Raw genomic sequence first — 25,565 nt, forward strand, 5'->3', positions numbered from 1 at the left:
CCCGTTCCTATTTCACATCGATCTGATGTACCTTGGTCACATTACACAAAAACACAGCGTTAGTTTTCACATGCAACACGAACAACATCCAGCTCTAATTCACCGCCATCTCTGTCACCTCCACTGCCTGTAAGTTATCGCCCAACGTCCACCAACTGGATGTGCAGTAAAGCGTCCCAGATAAATATTGGGAAGACAAAGTCATTGGATGGTGTCTGGAGCCCACCCCATGGCGACATTGGTGGGAGAGCTTTGATTGGGCGGGATGTTGGTGGGTGGCGACCCCACTGCTTTCCTGCCTGCACCTTGATTATGTCCTTGGCAAGAAGTCAGGCTGATGGCCTGCCCATCCTGCCCACTAACTGAGGTTCTTAAGTAGCTAATTAATGCCCACTTTAAGGCCCTCATCATACCGCTACTGTTATTAACGCAGGCACTAGCACGAGAACCAAAACACTGCCATGTTTGATTGCCGCACCCGGTGGGTCATAAGGAACTCGGTGCTTGATTGAGGGACCCAGCATTGGGAGAGGTGAGGTAGGGAGGGGCTTGGGGACTCACTCCACCACCAAGACCACCTATTTCAGTCTCCAAAGCACCACATGACTCCACTCCACCGGCACTCATTTGCCGCTGAACCCTCACCTATTCATTTGTTACCTCTGGACTTCATTAATCTAATGGTCTCCACTACGTTGGGAAGAGAGGGATAAAGAAGTGATTATATTGAGAATCAAAGAAACGATTCACACAACCCACCTCTTTGTAGATGCTGCTGTTTATTATTACATTTTTAAAGAATTCCAATATAAATCATCAAACAGAATCTTGACCAATTATTGAAGTTCATTGTCAGGGATAATAATTCATGAATGAGACAGAAAAATAAATAACGTGACAGACAGGAATGAGTCTCCTATTAAAACACTTTCTCCCTCGAGTGAGGTTTTTACACTCTGTCCAGATATTGAATGAACCGCCACATCCAGAATTATTCTCACAGACAGGATGTTACCATCATTCTGGACGCAAACCTCTTCACAGTCACTGTATCACTTGTCCAATACTTGAGAGGATTGATTACATGAGAGCTCAGTCAAACTGCACCTCAGAAAACACATGTCAATCTCCTCTATTTCTATAACCATTCTACCAGCTATATTGCAGATTTGAATTTCACCCATTCTGGGTTTAGTTGATGTTCCAAAGCCGTACATTGCAACATCAGCTTCACCACCCACCAGCGATAACACTGTGGTTAAACTCTGGTGGTAATAAAAGTGAAATATGGCATCTAAATCTAACCCGGGATTCAAGTCCAGAAATTCCCCTATTCACCCAGATTCCCCCAGTGATTTGTAAACCCAGTTTGCTAATTGTTAAACTTGATCTGTTGATTTTACTGTGGGATGTTACCTGATTGTTACTCAGGTTTAAACATCACATCGTAAGTCAACTGGTAGCCATCATTGTACACATAGAGTTTGTGATCAGATGGATTGTAGTTAACATTTTGCAGTTTCTCCAAGACTTTACCCACCTTTATAGAAACCGCACCCTCTTCCCCTGTTCTGGTGTCAAACGTGTAGAAAATTTCCTCAGACCGTAGGTCCACTGGCCGTATTGCATACAGCACCCCACAGATCATAAAGGCATTGGTCACACTAGGTTTGAACAGCCTGGTCACCCATGTTCTTTCCACCGTGAAGGTGGTCACATTGATTTTACCAATAGCCACATATCCAGCACTTGCTTCAGGGCTGTAGATGACCCAAAGGCCGGACTCATCGACAGCAAAGTCCATGTCTTGGTACGTGACACCAGCATAGGAAAACCTGTTGTTGTAAGCTGCACCTGTAAGAATCTGTCTTTGTACTCTGTTTGTGTCTTTGTTAATCCTGCACATGTACCGAGAATTGTAACAGTTGTAATAGAAGTATTTATTGTACAAACACATTCCACTACCCTGCCCATAATAACTAAGTCCTTTGTCGGTTGGATTTTTGGAGAGCAGTAAATCATCGTGTGAATGATAGAGTCTGTAGCGGTATATAATTCGTGCATTTGACTCGAGTACGGCCACCCAGTATACCTCCTTTTCACTGGAGTTTGAAACTATCCCTCTGCCCCATGCTCCAGATTTATAATAAAATCCTCTGTAGTTCATCTGTACCACGACGGGGTTGGATACATTAAGAAGGCCGTTATGATCACAGCTCCCTGTTTGAAAAATAGCAAACACGAATTCAACATTGAATATGAAAAATGTGAATACACAATGTTTCAATTCCCAACAATGCGCTATTGTAATTATTGTGACATTATCGTGATTGTAGTATAACTCAGGTGCACTATAATGTTTGGAAGGTATTTGTACCAATATCAATTGCAACTATTTTGGTTTGTGAAACATTTCTCCTTTTTTTTAAATTCTTTATAGATTAGTGAATTCTCTTTTCCACATTCAGTGTGATGTCATTAGAATGTGTGTTATTAGTGGATTAATGATCCAAAGTGAGTGACATCCCTCCCTCTTTATTGGGCAGACTTGGTGTTCCTCAGTCACCATTAACCGTGATTAACTCACCGTAGTCAACGGCGGCAGGGGTTTGTGAATGCTGATGTTCCTCACAGTCCTGTAGGCGTTTCCTTAGTGTCGCAATCTCTCTGCGGACTGCCAGCACGTTGTGCTTATCGAGCGACTCCAGCTGGTCGACAGCTTGGGACATGTTCAGAATCTGAAATACACGCGGCGTTTAAAGAGAATCGTGTTTGGGTTCACAGTGGGGAGGCCATTCAGCCCCTCGAGCAGGTTCTGCCATTCAATGAGATCAGAGCCGATCTGTATCCTAACTCCCTTCTACCTGCCTTGTTTCCACAACCCATTGTACCGTTAAATAATAAAAACCTATCACTGTCGGTTCTGAAGTTTTCAGTTGAGGTTTGGCCGTGGCAGCTTTTGCGGGGAGAGGTTCCTAGATTTCCACTCCCGTTTGTGTGAAATACTTGCTCACATTATTGCTGAACAGAACAGGCGTAATTTAAGGTTACTGTCCCTTGTTCTGGACTCCCCCTGCCACACGATACGGTTCGTGCTCTGTGTACCTTCTCAATTCTGTTAATTATCTTAAACATATCAGTTAGATAATATGATGAATATTTGATGAAAAAGACTGACCTCAAGGTGGAACTTGAATAAAGAGAGAGGGAGGGGAGTTTGGAAATTCCAGACAGCAGGGTCCAGGTGGCTGAAAAAGTCCATGCGGAGGGAGATTGAGAGTTTGAAATTATATAAACAGGGAGCTTGGAGTGAGTTATTTGGTAGGAACACATTAGGCAGGTCAAGCAGGACAGGGCAGCGCGCCGGAATAATTGACATACAGAATGAAGAGCTAGTGAAGGTTAGCCAGGACAGGGAGGAAGGGACTTTGGGCAGGGTAGGATCCAAGTTTCCAAATGTTCAGTGAGTCGGAGTTATTGGAGGGGCAAGGATGATAATAATAATCACTTATGGGCAGCAGAGTAGCATTGTGGATAGCACAATTGCTTCACAGCTCCAGGGTCCCAGGTTCGATTCCCGCTTGGGTCATTGTCTGTGCGGAGTCTGCACGTTCTCCCCGTGTGTGCGTGGGTTTCCTCCGGGTGCTCCGGTTTCCTCCCACAGTCCAAAGATGTGCAGGTTAGGTGGATTGGCCATGATAAATTGCCCTTAGTGTCCAAAATTGCCCTTAGTGTTGGGTGGGGTTACTGGGTTATGGGGATAGGGTGGAGGTGTTGACCTTGGGTAGGGTGCTCTTTCCAAGAGCCGGTGCAGACTCGATGGGTCAAATGGCCTCCTTCTGCACTGTAAATTCTATGATAAATTATTGTCACAAGTAGGCTTCAATGAAGTTACTGTGAAAAGCCCCTAGTCGCCACATTCCGGTGCCTGTTCGGGGAGGTTGGTACGGGAATCGTACCCACGCTGCTGGCCTTGTTCTGCATTACAAGCCAGCTGTTTAGCCCACTGTGCTGATCCAGCCCCTGATCATGGGGAGCATTGGGGTAGAGATGATAAAGGTGTAAATGTGAGGTTAAGGAAGAGGTCGGGGTGGAGCAGGGCGATGTTCGAGATAGGCCGACTTTGTAAAGTTGAAGATTTCAGGGATGGAAATCTGTCCTAGGGACAAACAGGATTCTGAAGGTGTCGACAGCCTGGTAGGGCCTGAGAGAATCCTGTAAACATAGAGTCGTACAGGACAGAATGAGGCCATTTAGCCAATCATTTCTGGCCAGCCTTTTTTTTTATTTTTAGAGTACCCAATTCATTTTTTTCAATTAAGGGGCTGGTTTAGCTCACAGGGCTAAATCGCTGGCTTTGAAAGGCGACCAAGGCAGGCCAGCAGCGCGGTTCGATTCCCGTACCAGCCTCCCCAAACAGGCGCCGGAATGTGGCGACTAGGGGCTTTTCACAGCAACTTCATTTGAAGCCTCCTTGTGACAATAAGCGATTTTCATTTCATTTAGCGTGGCCAATCCACCTACCCTGCACATCTTTGAGTTGTGGGGGCGAGACCCACGCAAACACAGGGAGAATGTGCAAACTCCACACGGTCAGTGACACAGAGCCAGCATCGAACCTGGGACCGTGGCGCCGTGAGGCAGCAGTGCTAACCACTGCTCCACCGTGCTGCTCTGTGCTAGCCTTTTTAAGGAGCTTTCTAATTAATCCCACTGTATTGGTCTTTTCCCCATTAACTGCAATTCTTACTATTTCAAGTGTGCATTGTCACGGTTGAGATGTGGCAAAAAATATATATATCATCAGCTGGATTACTTTATAAATTCACAGCATGCTGGCTGAGGTGGGAAAACTGGCATGTAGCTCTCCAGTTGCACAGTTGGTTACCTCCAGATTCTTTGGCACTCGTGCGCAGTAAACCTGGGAGTGTGGTTTCTGCTGTCACGCTGGCAGGCGTGACCTGATAGAGATGGTAACGATGGTCGCCCTTTTTAAATTGTGTTAAAAAAATATTCTCCCCTCCCCACCACCATAGATAGTGGAAACAGCCCCACCAGGGCAACTCCCCCACAAGAACAAAGCAGCACCTCCCGCAATACGTATGGGGAGAATGCCCCCTATTCACAAGCACGAGGGCAACCCATCCCTCAACAAACAAGGGGGGAACTCCTCCCTCCTTCCCCACAAGCACTGAGGCAACCCCTCACGCATAAGGGAACCCCCCACCAACAATGGATGTCCCCAGAGGCCACGCTCCTGGCAGTGCTATGCTGGGCAATGCCACACTTGCCCAGTCAGTTCGGCACTGCCAGGGGGTAGCGCCAGGAAGTTGCCCCAGCATGTCCAAATCCCCCGGGGGCGATACTTTGCGCCTCCAGCAGGTTTGCATTTTTAGATAACTGATGAAAACATCACGTGAAGGGGCAGCATGGTGGCGCAGTGGGTTAGCCCTGCTGCCTCACGGCACCGAGGTCCCAGGTTCGATCCCGGCTCTGGGTCACTGTCCATGAGGAGTTTGCACATTCTCCCCGTGTTTGCGTGGGTTTCGCCCCCACAACCCAAAGATGTGCCGGGTAGGTGGATTGAACACGCTAAAATTGCCCCTTAATTGGAAAAAATTAATTGGGTACTCGAAATTTATTAAAGAAAAGAAAACATCACGTGACATCATGTTGTCAAGAGCGGAATCCTTTATATGGAGGGAACATATGGCATGGAAGCCTATAAGAGCATGTAAATTTATTTAAGTAGATTTAAATGAGGTTCCCACCCTCGTTATGTCACCCGTGAGGGGCGAGGATAATCAGAGAACGAGATCCCACTGCCGAGATTCTCGTTGCCGTGATCTTGTGATTTCTTTCCGCAGCCGTCGCCATTTTCAATTGCGGTGAACACCCTCGGGAAATCTCCCACACTGAAACTGCAATGGTTATTGTTACTTCGCCACTTTAATCCTGACCTCTTTTACATGTCCAATTAATATTGCTGTACCATCGACAACCCTGAGCTTTGGAATGTCCTCGCTCAACCCGCTCCTCCTTCAAGCGGCTCCTTAAAACCGACCTCCTATCTCTCCTAATTTCTCAGCTCGCCATTACATTTTGTTTGATTTAGCTCCTGGGAGAGCACCTTTGGGATGGTTCACTACTTAAACAGTGCTTATTGGATGCAAGTTGTTGTTGTGGTGAATAACTCCACCCAAACAGGACAGCAACTCTCTCCAGTCAATTACTCTGGTGAATCATCGCTGCCCAAAAGCTGTAAAATACTCAAGCAACAGAGGACGGCAGAACACGAAGCAATAAACGGAATGGTTTATCTCTGTCTGACCTCACTGTAAAGCTGGGCGATCATGCTGTTGCTGCCATTGAGGGAGATCTTCAGCTGACTGGTGAGTGACAACAGCTCTCGGATCTCCAGTTTCAGCAGATCGAATTCGAGTTTAGTGTAGAAGCCTCCACTCTCCATGCTCTCCACGCGTTGTGTCAGATTCTGCAGCTTGGCCGTGCTCACAGCGAGAGTCCTCGTATATTCCTGCACCTAAACGCAGCATCACAGGGAACCCACACAGTTACAGCCACCTCCACAGTCCGTGAACCAACTGCAGCTCACTGCACAGCTCACAACTCTGCTTTGGTGTGATGTGTGTACGCTGACACTTTAAAGATTTTTAATTAATGTAAATATTGTTTTCCTTGCCCACTCCAGGTAAAAGCGCAGAAAAATATTTTCGTGGACAAAGAGGGGCATTAAAGTGCACTGAAAATGTTCTTTGGGACTTCCGGTTGTGGCCATGCCTGGATAGGTCGCACGTTCGGCAGCTCCCGCCGGGAACGGACTTTAGGGCTCTCTAGAGGGGCCCCAACAGCACTTGTTCGACGGCTTCCAGTGTGGGAAGGTGACAGCAAGGTCCCCCCGACAGTATATGGATTGGACCAGGAGTGGAGCGGTGAAAAAAGGGATCTTGGAGCAGCGAAAAGCGAGCGGGAGAAAAAGCAAGATGGCGGCGGGTGGAGACCAAGCAGCGTGGGCGCAGTGGTCGCAGGAGCAGCAGGAGTTTCTTCAACGCTGCTTTGAGGAGCTGAAGACAGAAATGCTGGCGCCAATGAAGGCAGCGATTGAGAAGCTAGTGGAGACCCAGAGGGTCCAGGGGGCGGCGATCCGGGAGGTGCGGCAGAAAGCCTCGGAGAACGAGGATGAGATCTTGGGCCTGGCGGGGAAGGTGGAGGCACACGAGGCGCTGCACAAGAGGTGGGCGGAAAGATTTGAGGACCTGGAGAATAGGTCGAGAAGGAAGAATCTTTGGATTCTGGGTCTCCCCGAAGGAGTGGAGGGGCCCGATACCGGGGCATATGTGAGCATGATGCTCAATTCACTGATGGGCGCGGGAGCCTTCCCGAGCCCCCTGGAGCTGGATGGGGCTCATCGGGTCCTGGCAAGGAGACCCAAGGCCAACGAGCCGCCAAGGGCTGTAGTGGTGAGGTTTCACCACTTTATGGATAGAGAGTGTGTCTTGAAATGGGCCAAGAAAGAGCGGAGCAGCAGGTGGGAGAACACGGAGATCCGAATCTACCAGGACTGGAGTGCAGAGGTGGCCAAGAAGAGAGCTGGCTTTAATCGGGCTAAGGCGGTGCTCCATCGGAAGGGGGTGAAGTTCGGTTTGCTGCAGCCAGCGCGATTGTGGGTCACATTCCAAGATCGGCACCACTATTTCGAAACGCCTGAGGAGGCTTGGAGCTTTATACAGACTGAAAAGTTGGACTCAAATTGAGGGTTTGTGGTTGTGGGGGGATGTCGGCTGTATATATAGTTTTAACTACGTGTAGGGAATGTTCCCTTGGTTGGGTGGTGGGTGGGGATGGGTGAAAGGATTTGATGGGGAGACTGTGGGAGAGTGTGAGCGACGGTGTTGGAGGGAGGGGAGGCCCAGGGATGGGGGAATTGAGATAAGGCCGCAACAGGAGCTGTGCCAGAGGGGGCGGGGCAGGTTTAGGAAAGCGCGGGCTTTTTCCCGCGCTATGGAAGGACGGAGGTGGGGGTCGGAGGAGCGCACACTGACTGCTAGGGAGGCGGGCGAGGGGGGATTCCCACACTGGGGGGTCGATGGGAAGGCGGGAGAGTCCGGGGTCAGCAGGAGTCAGCTGACTTACGGGAGTGTTATGGGGGGAGCAAAAGAGCTAGATATGGATCCAGCGGGGTGAGGGGGAGAGGGGGGGGGGGTATAGGGTTGCTGCTGCATTGGCCAATAGAGAACTGGAAATAGGAGAGGTGGTCGGGGCGAGGGTCCGCCGTCTGGGGGACTGGAGGGTGCGGGAGGCGCGGGCGCGTGACTGGCCTAGAAAAGGAGATGGCTAGTCGGCGGCGGGGGGGGGGGGGAGTGAGAAGCCCCCCAATCCGGCTGATAACTTGGAATGTGAGGGGCCTGAATGGGCCGGTTAAGAGGGCCCGAGTGTTCGCGCACTTAAAGGGACTGAAGGCAGACGTGGTCGTGCTCCAGGAGACACATTTGAAGGTGGCAGACCAGGTCAGGTTGAGAAAGGGATGGGTAGGACAGGTATTCCATTCGGGGCTGGATGCGAAGAACAGAGGGGTTGCAATACTGGTGGGGAAGCGGGTGTCGTTTGAGGCCAAGAATATTGTAGTGGATAATGGAGGTCGATACGTGATGGTGAGCGGTAGGTTGCAGGGGGTGTGGGTGGTACTGGTAAACGTATACGCCCCGAACTGGGACGATGCCGGATTTATGAAGCGCATGCTGGGTCGGATTCTGGACCTGGAGGCAGGACGCTTGATAATGGGGGGGATTTCAACAGGGTGCTGGATCCAGCACTAGATCGCTCCAGATCCAAGACAGGGAAGAGGCTGGCTGCGGCCAAGGTGCTTAGGGGGTTTATGGACCAGATGGGGGGAGTGGATCCATGGAGGTTTGCTAGGCCCCTGGCCAGGGAATTCTCATTCTTTTCCCATGTACATAGAGCCTACTCCCTGATAGATTTTTTTGTTTTGAGTAGGGCGCTAATCCCGAAAGTGGAAGGAACGGAGTATTCGGCCATAGCCAACTCAGACCACGCCCCGCACTGGGTGGAGCTGGAGTTAGGAAAGGAGAGGGACCAGCGCCCGCTGTGGCATCTTGATGTGGGATTACTGGTGGATGTGCGGGAGGGTGCGGGGGTCCATTGAGAGATACTTGGAGGCCAATGACAACGGAGAGGTGCAGGAGGGGGTAGTCTGGGAGGCGTTGAAGGCGGTGGTCAGGGGAGAGTTGATCTCCATTAGGGCCCAGAGGGAGAAGAGAGAGGGCAGGGAGAGGGAGAGGTTGGTGGGGGAGATCTTAAGGGTGGACAGGAGATATGCAGAGGCCCCCCGAGGAGGGACTACTTAGGGAGCGGCGAAGCCTCCAGACGGAGTTTGACCTGTTGACCACAGGGAAAGCAGAGGCACAGTGGAAGAAAGCACAGGGGGTGACGTACGAGTATGGGGAGAAGGCGAGCCGGATGCTGGCACACCAGCTCCGTAAGAGGGTGGCAGCGAGGGAGATAGGTGAAGTTAAGGATAGCAGGGGGAATACGGTGCGGAGTGCAGTGAGAGTAAATGAGGTATTTAAGGACTTCTATGAGGAGCTGTACAGATCTGGGCCCCCAGCGGGGGAAGAGGGGATGCGACGATTTTTGGATCAACTGAGGTTCCCGAGGGTGGAGGAGCAGGAGGTGGCTGGTTTACGGGCGCCAATTGGGTTGGAGGAGCTGGTTAAAGGATTGGGGAACACGCAGGCGGGGAAGGCCCCGGGGCCAGATGGGTTCCCGGTCGAGTTTTATAGGAAATATGTGGACCTGCTAGGCCCGTTGTTAGTGAGGACTTTCAATGAGGCAAGGGAGGGGGGACCCTGCCCCCGACAATGTCCGGGGCGCTGATCTCGCTGATTCTGAAGCGGGAGAAGGACCCACTGTAATGTGGGTCGTATAGACCGATCTCGCTCCTCAATGTGGATGCTAAGTTGCTGGCAAAAGTGCTGGCTACGAGAATTGAGGACTGTTTCCCGGGGGTGATTCATGAGGACCAGACGGGATTTGTAAAGGGCAGGCAGCTAAACACTAATGTGCGGAGGCTCCTCAACGTGATTATGATGCCATCGGTGGAGGGAGAGGCGGAGGTAGTGGCAGCTATGGACGCGGAGAAGGCCTTCGACCGGGTGGAGTGGGAGTATCTCTGGGAAGTGTTGCGGAGGTTTGGGTTCGAGGATGGGTTTATCAGTTGGGTCAGGTTGCTATATAGAGCCCCGGTGGCGAGTGTGGCTACGAATCGGCGGAGGTCGGAGTACTTTCGGCTGTACCGAGGGACGAGGCAGGGGTGCCCCCTGTCCCCCTTGTTGTTTGCATTGGCAATTGAGCCTTTGGCCATGGCACTCAGGGAATCCAGGAAATGGAGGGGATTGGTCCGAGGGGGAGAGGAACATTGGGTGTCGCTGTATGCGGACGAGCTGTTGCTGTATGTGGCAGATCCAGTGGAGGGGATGGTGGAGGTCATGCGGATCCTAAGGGAGTTTAGGGACTCTCGGGCTATAAGCTCAATGTAGGGAAAAGTGAGCTCTTTGTGGTGCATCCAGGGGACCAGGGAAGGGGATAGACGACCTACCGTTGAAGAGGGCGGAAAGGAACTTTCGGTACTTGGGGATCCAGGTGGCTGGGAGCTGGGGGGCCCTGCACAAGCTCAATTTGACATGGTTGGTGGAGCAGATGGAGGAGGATTTCAAAAGATAGGATGTGCTGCCACCCTTGCTAGCGGGCAGGGTACAGTCGGTTAAAATGATGGTCCTCCTGAGGTTTCTTTTTGTGTTCCAGTGCCTTCCCATTATGATTACCAAGGCCTTTTTTAAACAGATAGGTAGGAGCATCATGGGTTTCGTGTGGGCAAATAAGACCCCGAGGGTAAAGAGGGTGTTTCTGGAGCATAGCAGGGACAGGGGAGGTCTTGCCCTGCCGAATCTGTGCGGCTACTATTGGGCAGCCAACGTGGCGATGATCCGTAAGTGGGTAACAGAGGGAGAGGGGGCGGCGTGGAAGAGGTTGGAAATGGCGTCCTGCAGGGGCACGAGCCTGAGGGCGCTGGTGACGGCACCGCTGCCGCTCTCGCCGACAAGGTACGCCACAAGTCCGGTGGTGGCGGCAACGTTGAAGATCTAGGGGCAGTGGAGACGGCATAGGGACGAGATGGGAGCCTCGGTTTGGTCCCCGATTCGGGAGAACCATCGGTTCGTCCCGGGAAGAATGGATGGGGGGTTTCGGAGCTGGCATCGGGCAGGGATCAGAAGAATGGGGGACCTGTTTATAAATGGGACGTTTGCGAGCCTAGGGGCGCTGGAGGAGAAGTTTGGGTTACCCCCGGGAAGTGCGTTCAGGTATATGCTAGTGAGGGCGTTTGTGAGGCGGCAGGTGAGGGAATTCCCGTTGCTCCCGGCACAGAGGATTCAGGACAGGGTGATTTCGGGTGTATGGGTCGGAGAAGGCAAGGTTTCGGCGATCTATCAAGAGTTGAAAGAAGAGGAGGAGGATTCGGTAGAGGAGCTAAAGGGCAAGTGGGAGGAGGTGCTTGGGGAGGAGATTGATGAGGGTCTGTGGGATGATGCCCTGAGTAGGGTTAGCTCCTCTTCCTCTTGCGCCAGGTTCAGCCTAATACAATTTAAGGTTACTCACAGAGCGCACATGACAGGGGCAAGGCTGAGTAGGTTCTTTGGGATGGAGGACAGGTGTGGGAGGTGCTCGGGAAGCCCGGCGAATCACGTCCACATGTTCTGGTCGTGCCCGGCACTGGATGGGTTCTGGAGGGGTTCCGTGAGGACTATGTCCAAGGTGGTGAAAGTCCAGGTCAAGCCGAGTTGGGGGCTGGCATTATTTGGGGTAACGGACGAGCCGGAAGTGCAGGAGGCGAAAGAGGCCGGTGTCCTGGCCTTTGCATCCCTGGTAGCCCGGCGGAGGATCTTGCTATTAATATATGCGGGAGAAACCCAATGTATAAGTTTTGTAATATTTTTGATTGTTGTGTTTGTGTTCTTTCTTCTTTTTGTTATTGGGGGGGCGGGGTTTGTTAGTTAAAAATCTTGTTGGAAAAATTTGAATAAACATATTTTTTTTAAAAACAAAATGTTCTTTGGAAATGTCAAATGGACATTTTCCAGTATTAACAATTGAAGAACAAAGAAAAGAACAGCACAGGAACAGGCCCTTAGGCCCTCCAAGCCTGTGCCGATCATGATGCCCTAGCTAAAATAAAACCTTCTGTCCTTACTCATAATAATAATCGATTATTGTCACAAGTAGGCTTCAATGAAGTTACTGTGAAAAGCCCCTAGTCGCCACATTCCGGCCCTATCGCTCTATTTCCCCCCTATTCATGTACCCATCCAGATGGGTCTTAAATGTTGGTAATGTGCTGCTTCTACCACATCCACTGGCAGCGCGTTCCAGGCACCCACCACTCCCTGCGTGTAAACCTTACCCCGCACATCTCCCTTAAACTTTCCCCCTCTCACCTTGAACCTGTGCCCCTTGTAATTGACGCTTCCACCCTATGCCTGTCATTATTTTGTAGACCTCTATCAGATCTAATAGAATCTTACAAGATAATGAATGGCTTAGATAGGGTGGACGTAGGGAAGTTGTTTCCATGAGCAGGGGAGACTAGGACCCGGGGGCACAGCCTTAGAATAAAAGGGGGTCACTTTAGAACAGAGATGAGGAGAAATTTCTTCAGCCAGAGAGTGGTGGGTCTGTGGAATTCATTGCCACAGAGGGCGGTGGAGGCCGGGATGTTGAGTGTCTTTAAGACAGAAGTTGATAAATTCTTGATTTCTCGAGGAATTAAGGGCTGTGGAGAGAGAGCGGGTAAATGGAGTTGAAATCAGCCATGATTGAATGGTGGAGTGGACTCGATGGGCCGAATGGCCTTACTTCCGCTCCTATGTCTTCTGGTCTTAAGGTCTCCCCTCAGCCTCTGTCTTTCCAGAGAAAACAATCATAAAGAAGAACAATGAAACCCATTTGAATTTGTAACTTCCACCTACAAGTTCCCATCCAAACCTCATCGTTGGAATTGGAACAATATTGCCATTCCTTCACCGTGGCTGGGCCAAAATCATGGAACTCTTTCCCTCTCGGTCATTAACAATAACAGAAAGTAATCAAACAGCCCAATGGAATGATGACATTTCTATATCACGGACTAGATTACAAAGGGGTAGAAGGAAAATGGCAGCTGTACATAAACCACCCCTGGAGTTACTGTGAGTGATCCTGTGCACTACACCATGAGGAGGATACAGTGTATCCCCCATTGATAAACCACAAAGATCCCTTATTGATAAGCACTTCATCTGATCACCCATCAATATCCCATTGACAAATACCACAGCCCTGTCACGGAGCAATGTCCCCCATTCATGAACATCCCAGACAGCTCATCCATCAGTATCATTCCATTAATATCCTGGGACTGGTGCTGTCCTACAACGAATGCCTCACTATTGCTCTCCCTCTGTTTCTCAGACAGTAACCGTGGTAATTGATAAGTGCAGAGTCTGAAAGAGGATGGAGTATATCAGTAATAAATGTACCTTGCTGAGTTCATGTTGTACGTTGATACTGAGCGCTTGGTATGTTGTTTGCAAATATTCCACCCTTTCCACCGGGAACACGTTATCAGGCCAATTCACGGAGCAAACACAGACCCCATCGCTGTTAATTGACCCATTGACATGGTTACCGTTCTGTGGACATAGAAATCAAAATTAACATGCTTTATTAACTTGTGTGAGCCGGTAGAAAAACTCACCCCCCCCCCCCCCCCCCCCCCTCCCCGGAAACTTGTTCATTCCTCCCCTGAATTCGTAACATTCCTACACACCTCCCCAAAATTGGTCACACTGCTTCATCCCTCCCCCAATCTGGGAACCCTCCTTCACCACTCCCCTGAGCTGATAACACACCTCTATCCCTCTCTGCAGCTGCTAACATTGCTTCCCATGGGTAACACCATAGGAGACCATTCAGCCCCTTATGTTGGTGCTGATACCCCTCCTTCAGTCCGCTACACCCTTCACACCTAAAACTACAGGTAACAAATTGGCTACTCATTGTGCACTGCTGCTATTGTTCAGCTCACAGTAGAGGCAATTCCCCGCTAAATACACTGCATAATTTACCTTTTAGATTTATTATTGCTGGCAATCTGTAACTGCCAGATTTCTGCTCCCACCTAATGGTCAAAAACAGCAAACACTGGACAACGTCCACACGTCTGACAGCATCTGTAGAGAGAAGGGAGCTAACGTTTCGAGTCAGGATGATTCTTTACCAGAATGAGCCGGTGTTTTCAGTGTCTCTGACTTATCAGGAATAAGAACAAACAAAGAACAAAGAAATGTACAGCACAGGAACAGGCCCTTCGGCCCTCCAAGCCCGTGCCGACCATGCTGCCCGACTAAACTACAATCTTCTACACTTCCTGGGTCCGTATCCCTCTATTCCCATCCTATTCATGTATTTGTCAAGATGCCCCTTAAATCTTGTTATGGAACTATAAAAGCTGACGGCACAGGCTGGGACTATTCCCGTCATTAAGCCCCTTTTCAATAGTCTCACTCATTTGCACTTTGCCCCGAACCCTGTGATATCCCCATCTAGAAATTTACCCAATTCCTTTTTGAAACTCCCCATTGAATCTTCTCCCACTGCCCTTTCAGGCAGCGCCTTCCAGGTCACAGGAAGTCGCTGAATAAAGTTACATTTTCATGTTTGTTATCTGACGTACCTTAAATCCGTGTCCTTTATTCACCGACCTCCAGGACAAGGCGGTGGTTTCTCTTGGTTTATCCTTCTCAAAGTCAAAAACTTCACTCTCGTGCAAAACGTTACAGCAAAGTGACACCTATCTGCTTATTCCTCAAGGCTGACTGACCATCGTCAGTCACTAACACTTCATTAATACCACGGCCATTGTGTGAAGTGTTTCATTGAGGTTCGTGGCCATTTCACGAGGCTCTGTTGCTGATGTGGATTGTCAGTGAATGTGAGCATTTGTCAGAGAGACGGAGTTCCAGATTACATCTGTATCTCTGATCTACACACACATTGAATTGGAGGGAAAGGCTCCTACAGTCCCCTCTGCATCCACCCAATACTGCAGCTATAGATTCTGTACTTAAAGCATGGAGTGAGTGAGTCCAGACTAGAGGGAGATGTCTCTAATATCTGCTCCCTGAATCAACCCAGATAGTGGGAGCAATCTGATGTGATAGGTTAAGAGTTTTGCAGGAGATGTACATTGACCCAAGTCTAAGCTTTCCTAAAGTACAACATATCACTGACAATAAACAGCTCTGAGAATATACAATTCTTCATTGTTCATAAATGCACCTGTTGAGTGAGGAGGGCAATGGGACACCTGGCTCACACCATCATTTTATTGACTGTACAGAGGGTAGGGGTGCTAGATCTGGAAAATGGAGCTTTGTCCCATTCCAACCACCTTATCAGCACTGAACACTCCTGTGTGTCATCGCCAGATAAGGTAAGGGTCTCTGTACCATACAAAAGTTCAGAGTGAGGGCAGCACGGTGGCGCAGTGGTTTGCACTGCTGCCTCACGGCGCTAAGGACCCGGGTTCGATCCCGGCCCCGGGTCACTGTCCGTGTGGAGTTTGCATATTCTCCCTGTGTCTGTGTGCGTCTCACCCCACAAACCAAAGATTTGCAGGGTCGGTGGATTGCCCCTTAATTGGGGGAAAAAAAATGGAATTGGGTACTCCAAATTAATTTTTTTTAAAGTTCAGAGTGAGCATCAAAAGAGTGCCCCAGTCCCGCGAAAACCTTCCTGATTCACACAAACAGCAAAGAGGGAGTTCAATTAAATGTGGCGTGACTGTGCCCACAGTGTTACATTGGCTGGAACATTAACAATCCTGAAAGGGAAAAGGTTTTCATCTCTTACAATTTTCAGAAACTCCTGAAGCAATTCTGAGTCCATTAAATACTTTTTTGAAGCAATTTTCAACCAGCGAGATCCCACACGCGCAACGAGATAAATGTTTTTAATAATGTTGGTTAAAGATGAATCTTGGCCAGGACACCAGGGACAAACTCACCTTCTCTTCTTTGGAATAGTCTCATTAGATCTGTTACTTTTGCCTAGGAGAAGGGGCAACGTCTTGATTTAACATTTGACATGAAAGAAGGTTACCTCCAACAGGGCGGCAATCCTTCATTGGAGTTTCGTCCTGTAATTACATTCTCAACCAGCTAGAGGAGGATTTCAATCCACAGCTTTCTACCTCACTGAGCGACTGCTGATTTGACACAGGAAGACCTTAAACAGGAAGATTTTGACATGATTAGAGTTTCTATAAAATTAGGAGTAAATTTACAGATGGGAGGACAGTAGCCGCAATCAAGAGAAGGAACAACATCTTCGTTCTGCTCCTGAGCTCGCCTCTAAGGTGCATGGGGAGGGGGGATGGCTTACATAACCAACTCACCATAACCCCTCCCCAAAATCATTGACACATTCTTCCAAGGTCAAATCAGTTAAGTGATCTTATTGATAATACCCATCAAAACCATTGACATTGTGGTAAATTTGCATGTCAAAATTGTTGTGTAATTATCAGGAATGACTGTTGATATTCAGCCATATTTTTAATTGGCCGATATCAACGTAAAGCTTTAACTGAACAATGTGCTTCTATGTTGTCTGTAATTCCAAAGGTTCCTTTCCTGCTCTCTCCTCTTTGTTGACGGTTTTTGTGGTACAGGCCTGGCCATCTTCTGTTCTCTTGCCTAATGAATTATTCACATTTAAAGGTGACTGGGCGATAGAAAGAACTTTATATTATTAATAAAATGTGTATTTGTACAACATTTCTGCAGCTACTGACCTGCTCAGTCAGACCCGCCCCTCCACTGTGAAGCCCTCGACACCATTAATACCATTACACACTCTCACAATGCCTGCTCCCTCATTCCAAACCTCATCTTTGTCCCTTAAATCCTAGTGAAGCCAAGTGGACACGGCGGACAACTGGTTTAACCACTCACTACCATTACTGGCTGGATCTCCGTAAATACTGAGGTTCTGCTCTAATCTGCTAAAAGTGTTCACAATTCCAGAATCATGCCGGATTGCAAAGAGAATCCCCAGCTTCTTTTCTTTCCTCCTGCCCTCTCCTGTGAACCCCCCCCCCCTGCTCTCAGATCCAACAACAAGTGCAAGGCCATCATGGATATCCTTGAGGCTGTGATTGGGCCAATACACTCTGCCTCCCTCCCTTCCCTTGGCCAACTAGGCAAACTTCCTTTTGGGTTCCCCTCTTTCCTAGCGTCTCCTCATGTGGCCTGGTGTCAACTTTTGTTTGTTAACCATTCCAACTTGGAGCAATTACGAAATTAAGCGTGCTATTAATTAAACGGGGCCAAGATCGAACCCAGGTCCTTAGTACTGGAATGCAGCAGTGCTACCCACTATGCCATCGTGCCATCCCTGTGAAGATAAACAGTTGACAGAGCAGATAATTGTTCGACAGGACCAAATTCAAAAACAGTCAATTACTCTTCAGTAACGCAACAGAATAAAGAATGGCTGAGCAGCAGAAAGGCAGAAAAGCAGAACAAACTCAATGAGACTTTTAAATTACAAGTAAACATAGAACATACAGTGCAGAAGGAGGCCATTCAGCCCATCGAGTCTACACCGACCCACTTCCACCCTATCCTCGTAAGCCAATAACCCCTCCTAACCTTTCTTTGGTCACTAAGGGCAAATTAGTATAGCCAATCCACCTAACCTGCACGTCTTTGGACTGTGGGAGGAAACCGGAGCACCCGGAGGAAACCCACGCACACACGGGGAGAACGTGCAGACTCCGCACAGACAGTGACCCAGCGGGGAATCAAACCTGGGACCCTGGCGCTGTGAAGCCACAGTGCTAACCACTTGTGCTACCGTGCTACTCAAGACAAACAACTTTGCAATGAAATGGAAAACGTGTTGAAGGACATTCACCTGCTAGAAGGATCCCTCAGGTCTGAGTTTCTCCCTTGGGAACGATACAAAGTGAAGCAAATGAATTCTGTGCCTCTCTGAAAGAGTTGATCACCCAGTTTTCAGAGAAGGCTCAGGAATTCTCGCTGTTCCAGGAGGAAGCCAAGAGGCACAAGAAGGAGGCTGCAGCACTGGGCAGCACGGTAGCATTGTGGATAGCACAATTGCTTCACAGCTCCAGGGTCCCAGGTTCGATTCCGGCTTGGGTCACTGTCTGTGCGGAGTCTGCACATCCTCCCCGTGTCTGCGTGGGTTTCCTCCGGGTGCTCTGGTTTCCTCCTACAGTCCAAAGATGCGCAGGTTAGGTGGATTGGCCATGATAAAATTGCCCTTAGTGTCCAAAATTGCCCTTAGTGTTGGGTGGAGTTACTGGGTTATGGGGATAGGGTGGAGGTGTTGACCTTGGGTAGGATGCTCTTTCCAAGAGCCGGTGCAGACTCGATGGGCCAAATGGCCTCCTTCTGCACTGTAAATTCTATGATGAAACAGTGCACATTTGGAAGGAACGTGGGAAAAATATTACAATCCCGACTTCGTATAAATAATTATGTAGCATTGTGAGTGGCGAGATGTTTGAATGAACTGCAAGAAGCTCTCTTTTTTTTAAATTTAGAGTATCCAATTCATTGTTTTCCAATTAAGGGGCAATTTAGCATGGCCAATCCACCTACCCTGCGCATCTTTGGGTTGTGGGGGCGAAACTCACGCAAACACGGGGAGAATGTGCAAACTCCACACGGACAGTGACCCGGGGCCGGGTTCGAACCTGGGACCTCAGCGCTGTGAAGCTGCAGTGCTAACCACTGCACAACCGCGCCGCCCTCCTGCAAGCAGATCTTTAAGGGTTCGGACCAGGTTCCGAGAACATAGAACATACAGTGCAGAAGGAGGCCATTCAGCCCATCGAGTCTGCACAATCCACTTAAGCCCTCACTTCCACCCTATCCCCGTAACCCAATAAACCCTCCTAACCTTTTTGGACAATAAGGGCAATTTATCATGGCCAATCCACCTAACCTATAGTACGTACATAGTAGATAAAAAGAATAATCAACAGAGAACATTAACAAATGGGACATCGACAAACAATGATTGGTTACAGTGCGGAACAAGGGGCCAAACAAAGCAAATACATGAGCAAGAGCAGCATAGGGTGTCGTGAATAGTGTTCTTACAGTGAACAGAACCCCACATCCCGCACATTGTCCCCCTCCTCCCCCTTGTCTGACAAGGTTGCCCTTGCTCCTCCTCCTCCTCCAGCAGGGCTATATTGTGGCGGCTGCAGCAGACCACAACGATGTGACCACCTAGCCTCGTACCGGAGTGCTCCTCCAGAGTGGTCCAGGCTCCTGAAGCGCATCTTCAGCAGCCCGACAACACTCTTGGTCGCTGCATGGGCATCATAGTAGCGGTGCTCCGCATCAGTCTGTGGTCTCCGTATAGGCGTCAGCAGCCACGACCGCAATGGGTAACCCCTGTCACCCAGCAACCAGCCCCGCTGCCGGGGGAGGGGGGGTGGGGGTGGGGGGGGGGGGGGGGGGGGGCGGTGGGGAGGGCTATCCCTCGAACATGTTGGGGATCATAGACTGTATCAAAACGAACGGGTCATGTACCCGGGTATTGGACGCAGACGTGCAGGATCTGAATCTGGTGGTCACAGACCACCTGAACGTTCATGGAGTGGTACCCCTTCCTGTTCGTGAACACGGCCCTGTTATCCGCAGGTGGCCGCAGGACGACATGCACCCCAACGATTACTCCCTGGACTCTGGGCATCCCGGCGACGGCAGCATACACCGCTGCCCGGGCATCCTGGTAGGTGCAGTCCACAGGGTACTGGATGTACCGGCCCGCCAGGGCATAGAGGGCGTCTGTGATGGCGCGGATGCATCTGTGCGCCGATGTCTGTGAGATTCCGGAAAGGTCACCACTCGGTGACTGGAAAGACCCCGTCGCGTAGAGGTTCAGGGCGACCGTCACCTTGGCGGCCACTGGGAGCGGGTGTCCACCCCCAGTCCCACGCGGTGCCAGGTGTGCCATCATTTGGCAGATATGTCCGGCAGTCTCCCTGATCGTCCGGAGTCTCCTCCTGCAGACCCGGTCCAGGAGGTCCTCAAAGGACATGCGATCGTGGTAGGTGCGTGCCCTCATCCGGCCCTGCTTGGCAACACATCCTCCTCCTCATCCTGTTGGGCAGCCGGCCCTCCAGCCTGAACAGCTGCCACCTGCCCCTCTGCGGCCCACTCCTCTGCTGCAGCCTCCGCCTCCTCTCTGAGCACCCCCTGCTCACGCTGCCACAGGGCTGCATTCAGGACAGCGGCCATCGCCACGGCGGCCAGCATCGCAGGCTGATGACCGAACACCATAATTACCTGCAGGGGGTGAGAGGGAAACATGTCATCATGGCGCATCCACCCGTGCACAACCAGGTACCATGGGCTGCATGGCGGTTCCGGTTGTCATCGCGCGCCCCAGCCACGCATGCCCCTCACCCTGGCCCCATTGGTGCCCCGGTCCTGGCGCCTGTCCCTGCTGCCAGGGACACCATTTGATGGCACTGCCCTCACTGGGGGCTGCCGTCGGTGTGGTCCCCAGGTGGGTGTCGCCGGTTGAGTGGGGTGGGCGGGGGGCACCCACTCATACGGCCTTTCTCTCTGCGTCCATCCAGGGGCCGGGGTGGGTGGCCAGCAAGATGGCCGCCGTAATGGCGGTCCGTGCCTGGGCACCGCCCCTGTCCTGGCGGGGGCTCCTTGGCTGCTCGGAATGTTCCCCCCCACTTCCCCGCCCCTCCTCCGACCCTGGCAGGCCCCCCCCCCACAGAAAACATAGCTGGTGTCCGATACAGTAGCCTGCAGTCCCCTCATGCCACCTCCTACCTCCTTTTGCAGCCGCCTCAGCCAGTAGGCCAGCTTCACGATTTTTTATAAGACATTAGAAACACGTTGTCGGGAAATCGTCCCATCCGATTTCGACGTCGGAGCTGACTCTCTGGCCGATCGCGTTTCGCGATGTCAGCGCAATGTCACGGAGAATCCAGCCAGTAGTTAGTCAGCCAGATCAACATGTTCATGAATGCTCAAACATTAAAGAGTATTCCAGCTTGAATTTCACCTTCAATCGCTCTGCTGTTTACAGCGGAGGAAGTGGCAGAGTGGTATTGTCGCTGGATAGTAATTCAGAGATCCAGCAAAATGCTTTGAATCCCACCAGGGCAGATGGTGAAATTTGAATTCAATTTGAAAAAATCTGGAATTCACGGTCAATTGCAGTAAAGAAAAAACATCTGTTTCGCTAATGTCCTTTTGGGAAGCAAATCTCCTGCCCTTACCCGGTCGGGACTACACGTGACTCCAGGCCCACAGCAATGTGGTTGACTCTGAAATTGCCTCGGGGATGGGCAATAAATGCTGGGCCCAGCCAGCAATGCCCACATCCCATGAACGAATAAAGAAAACAAAATTGCAGAACAGGTTTGTCCATGATCGTTCCAGGTCCCGGAAAGCCCCAGGCATCAGACCAACCTCCTGCACTTGAGATTACCTGCAGTGTTGCCAGGGATTGATCAGCAGTCTGAGGAGCCTAAACCTCCAACTTCAATGGTGTTTCATAGAATTTACAGTGCAGAAGGAGGCCATTCGGCCCATCGAGTCTGCACCGGCTCTTGGAAAGAACACCCTACCCAAGGTCAACACCTCCACCCTATCCCCATAACCCAGTAGCCCCACCCAACACTAAGGGCAATTTAGCATGGCCAATCCACCTAACCTGCACATCTTTGGACTGTGGGAGGAAACCGGAGCATCCGGAGGAAACCCACGCACACACGGGGAGGATGTGCAGACTCCGCACAGACAGTGACCCAAGCCGGAATCGAACCTGGGACCCTGGAGCTGTGAAGCATTTGTGCTATCCACAATGCTACCGTGCTGCCCCCTTTTTATAAAAGAATGTACATGTGTGGCAATAAATAATGTCTGGTGAGAATGTCCCTGACTACGTGTGTGTGAAATATTTACAGGACTATGTACATGAGAACTAAGCTATTTACATGGGAAGGTGCCTGGTGCAGAAAAACAGTGTGCCACAAGAATAACGAGATGAACACTATATACAAACGATCAAACGGAAGAACAGAACCAATCAGAAGTCCATAAGCTGTTACAGGTGATCGACACAGCAACCACTGTGCAGAGTCTGCAACTTCCATCTAGCATGCCACAATCCCTTAATAATAATCTTTACTATTATCACAAGTAGGCTTACATTAACACTGCAATGAAGTGACTGTGAAAATCCCCTAGTCGCCACACTCCGGCCCCTGTTCGGGTACACAGAGGGAGAATTCAGAATGTCCAATTCACCTAACAGCACGTCTTTCGGGACTTGTGGGAGGAAACCGGAGCACCCGGAGGCAACCCACGCAGACACGGGGGAGAACGCGCAGACTCCGTACCGATGGTGACCCAAGACGGGAATCGAACCCGGGTCACTGGCGCGGTGAAGCATCAGTGCTAACCACTGTGCTACGATGCCGCCCTGTCGCAACCAGATCTATCACTGTCTACAACGACCAGCAGAGGTAAGTATCTCACTCCAGGGCGGCATGTGGCGCAGTGGTTAGCACTGGGACTGCGGCGCTGAGGTCTCAGGTTCGAATCCAGGTCCGGGTCACTCTCTGTGCGGAGCTTGCACATTCGCCTCGTGTCTGCGCGGGTTTCGCCCCCACAACCCATGTGCAGGTTAGGTGGATTGGCCACGCTAAATTGCCCCTTAATTGGGGAAAAAAAAAAATGTGGGTACTCTAAATTTATACAAAAAAAGTATCCCACTCCAACTTCTTCCCGTCACAGCAACACCCTTCCTTGGTGTCAGGAAACTTCCTGATGGTCCACATGGAAAAAGAAGGAAAGGCAACACAAAGGAGGCAAATGTCATATTCGTCCCCCTCGCAAGAGATGTTCAAGAGTAACAGTAACTGTTGTGTTGGGTGCTCTGGATCTGTGGAACACATACAGGTCACTAGCACTTGAAATAGTGCAACACTATTTTATTGCATCATTAACTGTTTAACATACTCTGACTGTGGGTTAACACAATACTAGCTTTAACTAAAGACCTTTGCCTTGTCCTAACCAGTCGATGGACTCAGCACATGGTGAATATCTGTGCTGCAGGCTGTGAGCTCTGTCCTCCTAGCTAGCTGCAGCTCGAATGAGCGGGAACTCTGATGCCCCCTGTCTTTATAGTGCGTGTGCTCTCACTGGTGATTGGCTGCGGTGTGTGTGTGTTGATTGGTCCCACTGTGTGTCCATCAGTGTGTGTCTGCACCATGATGTACTGGTGTATATTATGACAGTAACCATGCATCAAAATGAATAACCAAAGAAACAGATATGGTTGAACATAAAGCAACAGAAGAAAAGGTTGCCTATCCAACCTCCAAGAATGAGAACCAAAAGAGCCTTCCACTCTCCTTACAGAATTGCTTCTGCAATCGCTGCCTCCCCAACAAACCTTACAGCTGAGATTGATTGATTTTTGTTCATCAAACATGTCAAGGACCATGAGGCAAAGTGGTGTATATGGAGATAGGTCGGATCAGCCATGATTTAATCGAATGGTGGGGTGGGGCTGAAATGGCCGCCTTATTTTCCAATGGAGCCCAGTGTATGTAAAGAGCCTGGCAGAGGGATCTGGGTGTACAGATCCACCGGTCACTAAAAGTGGCAACACAGGTGGAGACGGTAGTCAAGAGGTCACACGGTGTGCTTGCCTTCATCGGTCGGGGCATTGAGTATGAAAATGGGCAAGTCATGTTGCAGCTGTATAGAACCTTAGTTAGGCCACACTTGGAGTATAGTGTTCAATTCTGGTTGCCACACTACGAGAAGGATGTGGAGGCTTTGGAGAGAGTACGGAAGAGGTTTACCAGGATGTTGCCTGGTATGGAGGGCATTAGGTATGAGGAGAGGTTGGATAAACACAGTTTGTTCTCACTGGAACGACGGAGGTTGAAGAGCGACCTGATAAGTTCATAAAATATAGGAGCAGAATTAGGCCTTTCGGCCTATCGAGTCTGCTCCGCCATTCGATTAAGGCTGATATGTTCCTCATCTCATTTGATAGAAGTCTACAAAATTATGAGGGGCATTGACAGAGTGGATAGTCAGAAGCTTTTTCCCCAGGGCAAGTACTAGGGGACATACGTTTAAGGTGGGGCAAAGTTTAGAGGAGATGTGCGAGGGTGGCACGATGGCACAGTGGTTAGCACTGCTGCCTCACAGCTCCAGGGTGCCAGGTTCGATTCCACTACTGTCCATACGCTAAAGATACTCGCACGGCGCTGCCATGTAGGGATCTTGACTCAACAACGATGAAGGAAAGATGGTCTTTTTCCAAGACGTATGATTTGTGACTTGGAGGGAACTTTGAGGTGATGGTGCTTCCAAGCGGCTGGTGCACAGAGAGTAACAGATCTGAAGGCCGAATCCTTACCTTGACGGACCTGGTGCAATCAGTGAACATTTTCTTACACTGGAGTTAGGTGCTGTTTCGTTGCGTGGGCCGGCGATTGGATGGGAATTTTGGATCGTGCGTTTTCTCAAAGTATGCTGGCGTGTTTGCCATTTCTCAAACCCATTATTTACAGCAAGTATTTACACATCGGGACCTCTGCACAAGGTTGGGCCTCCCCCTGTCAAATCTCACTTCCTTCTCAGTCATGCGATCTGACATTGTTATTACATCAGCATCAATGTCAACCCCTTACTCTACAGGTGCTGGGTATGAAGATGGTGGCACTGTCAAACGGTGCCACAACTCTCCATTTCTCTGATTTATTATCTGCTGACCTGTCTGCCAAAAGAAGGCAACCCCTCATTTACTCCATCAGCGACATGTGACGAAACGCAAGTACAAAGGACAAAGAAAAGTACAGCATCGCCTCCCTTCGGCCCTCCAAACCTGCGCTGACCATGCTACCCGTCTAAACTAAAATCTTAAAGAACAAAGAAAAGTACTTACCTTAACTTTAACCCGCCAGTCAGAGATCGAGCCCCGGGGCCTCCTGCGCACACGCAGACCGGGAACTGGCCGTTCATTATCAGTTTGCGGTATTTTTATGCTCCTCAGGCCTTCTCCGCATGCGCTGGACAGAAAATATCTGCCCATGCACCGCTTGTCTATTTTCACATCTTGAGGCATCCAACTGGCCCCACCCGCAATGCACATCAGGAGGAAGGAAGCAAAGAAGTTAAATGGTGCAAAACTGTGGGTCAGGTCCTCCATGTCTCAGGAAGATGGACAAGAAAAGGGGGGAACCAGAAGGCCAAACCAAAGAGTTTGACAGGGGGAGACCCAGAAGACAGACCCTGGCAGGGACAAAGACAGGGATCAGAAAGAGGCCCCAGAAGACAGTCCCAGGTAAGGGCCAAGGATAGAGATCAGAAACAGTTCTTATAAAGTTGAGAGAAAGGAGA

General features: G+C 50.1%; 1 protein-coding gene across 1 annotated transcript; it reads right to left on the reverse strand.

Annotated features, from left to right (window-relative positions):
- Nucleotides 1-760: 760 nt before the first annotated feature.
- On the reverse strand, nucleotides 761-24,612 carry LOC140402245 (olfactomedin-4-like). Its single transcript, XM_072489875.1, has 5 exons — nucleotides 24,583-24,612; nucleotides 13,608-13,760; nucleotides 6,332-6,541; nucleotides 2,588-2,738; nucleotides 761-2,220 (listed from the first exon to the last, which is right to left on the reverse strand). The coding sequence occupies exons 1-5, from the start codon at nucleotides 24,610-24,612 to the stop codon at nucleotides 1,424-1,426; spliced, it is 1,341 nt and encodes a 446-aa protein (XP_072345976.1). The 3' UTR covers nucleotides 761-1,423.
- Between the last annotated feature and the right edge of the window lie 953 nt (nucleotides 24,613-25,565).

The sequence above is a fragment of the Scyliorhinus torazame genome, chromosome 25 (genome assembly GCF_047496885.1).
Source record: "Scyliorhinus torazame isolate Kashiwa2021f chromosome 25, sScyTor2.1, whole genome shotgun sequence".
Classification (NCBI taxonomy): domain Eukaryota; kingdom Metazoa; phylum Chordata; class Chondrichthyes; order Carcharhiniformes; family Scyliorhinidae; genus Scyliorhinus; species Scyliorhinus torazame.

Coding starts and splice junctions, on each gene's coding strand:
- LOC140402245 (XM_072489875.1), bottom strand. CDS start 24,612: ATGTTCACTGATTGCACCAGGTCCGTCAAG. Junction 13,761..24,582: donor ATTGCACCAGGTCCGTCAAG/GTAAGGATTCGG, acceptor CTATGTCCACAG/AACGGTAACCATGTCAATGG. Junction 6,542..13,607: donor TACAACATGAACTCAGCAAG/GTACATTTATTA, acceptor TGCTGCGTTTAG/GTGCAGGAATATACGAGGAC.